At 38.6% G+C, this 3,313-nt stretch overlaps 1 protein-coding gene across 1 annotated transcript; it reads right to left on the reverse strand.

Annotated features, from left to right (window-relative positions):
* Nucleotides 1-254: 254 nt before the first annotated feature.
* Nucleotides 255-2,826, reverse strand: LOC104527398 (prolactin-like; the record flags this gene model as incomplete). Its single annotated transcript, XM_010171114.1, has 3 exons — nt 2,488-2,826; nt 809-990; nt 255-390 (listed from the first exon to the last, which is right to left on the reverse strand). Coding segments are annotated over exons 1-3 (346 nt in total), but the record flags the coding sequence as incomplete, so codon positions are not given.
* Nucleotides 2,827-3,313: the final 487 nt, after the last annotated feature.

Raw genomic sequence — 3,313 nt, forward strand, 5'->3', positions numbered from 1 at the left:
TGTTGCAATTGGGAATAATGTGCAATGACTGAATGTAACATACAGGAAAGGAAGGGCAGATGAAAGTTACTGCTACTTACATATTCTATATAATCTGTAGCTTAGTATCAGCAAATCCTGAATCAATTTTGTTGGCTTTTTGTTGTTTTTCTCTTCCTGGCTTTTTTATTCTGATTGAGCAGATTTCCCCCTCTCTCTGTCTGCTGCCTCTCTATTCGTTAACCTTCCCCCTTCCCCTCCTCCCTCTGTCTCACACTGAATGACATTAGAGATGGGACTTACATGAATCTGCTGAGCTTGCTCCTTATCTTCAGGAGTGGTCAAGGAGGAAGTGTGGCAGCCGTTAACAGCTTTTGTAATGAAGCCCCGGCCCTGAGCATAGCGTTCATCCTGCACATCAGCAAGGACAAGCGTTATTGAAACACATACGTAAGAAGAGCTTCAATTCAAACACTGTATTAACTGATTGTTGTTCCATTGCTTTTATCACTGCTTTTATGCTCTAAAGGTTAAAAGTTTCTGGTGGGTTTTTAGACAGAAACTGGCACCCAGTAAACACAACCTTGTCCTACAGATAAAGAGTGATGGGAAAATGGTATCTTTAGATAGAAATGTTGGGCATCTTAGCAATGGTCAGCACTATACACAGATTTGGTCACCATTGGGACTATCACTGTCTGTGCAGCATTCATATTTGTTTACTTATTGAAGGATTTCATATGTTAACATATGTTTGTGCTTAAAAAGTATTAAATTGCATTTCTGTATTTTCTTGCTCTCAGGAAAGGGCAGTAAGATTCCTACTTACAAATTCATTGAATATTTGCGAAGAGAGGAAGTGGATGTAGTGTGAAAGTTTAACTGCTCGATCAAAAAGTTCCTCGAGGGAAACTTGGCAATTGACAGATCCATTGGGGCAGATTGGCAAGGAGGTCACTCCTTCCTTTTTCAGGAGCATGCTGGACACCAGAAGGACCACCAGCAACAAACCTGTTGAGGATTCAAACAAACCGAAATGGAATCACATTGACTTGTGTGCATTTAGAAGTAGCTGTCAGAGCCAGATTCGGGGTGATTTTGACCGGGCTGTCATGTAGCTCAGAGTACCCCCTGTACTGGTTGCTGAAAATAAATGGAGGAGGGAAGCACTGTAATTCTGTTATCCTTTCTCCCCTGCGTTATCCAGAGCCTGCTACAGAGTTTGAGGAGGCAAGGTAACCTGTGTTGCAGTGTACACTATATTCCAAAGTCTCTTACTATTGTGCCTGACTTTATTACATAGTGATAAATGGAAGAAAAAAAATCAAACTTCTTCACAGTGCAAATACATAATTATGTTTGCACAGATATATAAGTGTGGAAAATAGACTGGTCTTGTCTTTTTTTTTTTTTTCCCTTCTCCTCCTACTCCCACAGGTCTCTTTCTTCTTTGCAAACATTTGGAGTTTAAATTAATTTTGTGGGAGGGTGGTTAGGTCACTCTCTTAAGGTTTTGATTGTCCTGGGAGTTCCTTCAGAAGATTTCCAGCAGCTGTGCTGCTTTGCTGTTTAGAGTTTAACCCTAAATTGCCTACTGCTAAGAAATCAGAGAGAACTTCTGTCTGTTCTCCTGAGCTTCTGAGACTGATATGGAGGACTTTGCATCATCTAAAACACAAAACCTCATCTGTTTTAAAACTTTTAATATTAACTTAACAAAGTCAAGTTTTCTATTCTGTGAAATAAAATATGCACAGAAAAAACAGTGGGAAAAAATAAAAGCAAATATTTGGTAAATGAATGTACTTATTCAAAGAGCACTGTTCTGTGCTCTAAGAGTTTTAATTTTGGAAATTGGCCTGCTACCTCTATTGGTTCATTAGACTTAAGTGGTAAATTAAAGCATATTCCATGAATCAGCAGATCTGTCCCTAATGTTATCGTGTTATCATGTGATAAGTTTCTTTCTAGCTCTAAATTCAAGAAAAGTGCTTTTACAATATTGAAGTAATCCTTCCTCCTCCACCAGGAACAAGGTACGTGCCGCATGCTGCAGTTAGGAAAGTACTCTGGGGAATAATTCTACGAATAAGAAAACCTGAGACTTGTTGGCTTAGAAAGTTGAAGATGGTTATGAAAACATTTGCTTCAGTATCATTACATCTCTTCTAGACTTGTAGATAATGACTTTTGGTCATTACCTTCTGAGTGGTGTAGCAAAGCAGACTGGAAGTGTCACATCCCTCAAGCCAATTTTCTGTGACAATGCTTGGTGCAAAAGTAGTCTTAGGAGACAAAAGACTGAGTAAAAAAAGAGATGAAGCTGCCTTCTAATTCCAAGCTTTGGACACTAAACATCTGAGGTGGAGGCAGGTTTCACCATTACTGGAAGACTAAGTTGCTGGAAGACCTCAGTTTCTAGAGTTGTTACATTTCAGTTATTTCCTAATTCAGTTTAAATTTAAAGAAATATAAAATTTATCAGCAAGTAAATGGCAAAAGTCTTACCTTTCAGTGAAGTCTCCTTGTTGCTCATGGTAGGGATCCTGTTTGGTGACTTACTCTACCAGAAAGAAGTCTCAATAGTTGCTCTTATTCTCTGCACATGCCACTTTTATATACACCATCCAAGGTCCATTTTGCATACATTCAGCAGGTCGTAGAGTTTACCTCGATAATTACAAACATCAAATTGCCTTTCTTCCACATTCATATTCAGTATTTTGGGGGTTTTTATTTTTAACTGTGAGAGAGAATTTCATTAACAAGTTCAGCTGTGGGATCCTAAGTATGGTCGGATGGAGAGAGTGCCGAAATTTTGCTTTGAATGAAGTGCAAATGCCATTGACTCTAGAAAGCTTCAGTTGTCAATTCTGAGACAGGTGTTCTCAACGTTTCTATCCTGCTGTTCCCCTTCCCCACAACTGTCTTCTCATCCTTCCTTGTTTCTTCAGCTATTCAGCCTTGCTTATGTTAAAATTATGGCTATTTGTAGCAGGCAAACAATATTTTACAATGTCCACAGTGAGAGAAATGGCATCCAGAGAATGAGAACGGAGGCTCCTGGAAAGACAGGTCACTATCTGTAAAATTATAGGTATGACATTCTGGGTATATGGCTTCATACAGTTAAAAAAGATATCAGACAGCACAAATAATGATATAACTGATCCTCAGTCTGAGAGAAGTTTAGAGAAAAGGGGACAGTTCTTATATTAGAAAATCAAGAATTTGCAACAATCAAAGAGGAAGAAGTTACGTTTACTGTTTAATCACAAAAGTTTAATGAATAAGTCAGCTTTATTAAAAAAACCCAACCAAGCCCAACCTCTAC

This window comes from Antrostomus carolinensis, unplaced genomic scaffold (assembly GCF_000700745.2).
Source record: "Antrostomus carolinensis isolate BGI_N321 unplaced genomic scaffold, ASM70074v2 scaffold2507, whole genome shotgun sequence".
NCBI lineage: Eukaryota > Metazoa > Chordata > Aves > Caprimulgiformes > Caprimulgidae > Antrostomus > Antrostomus carolinensis.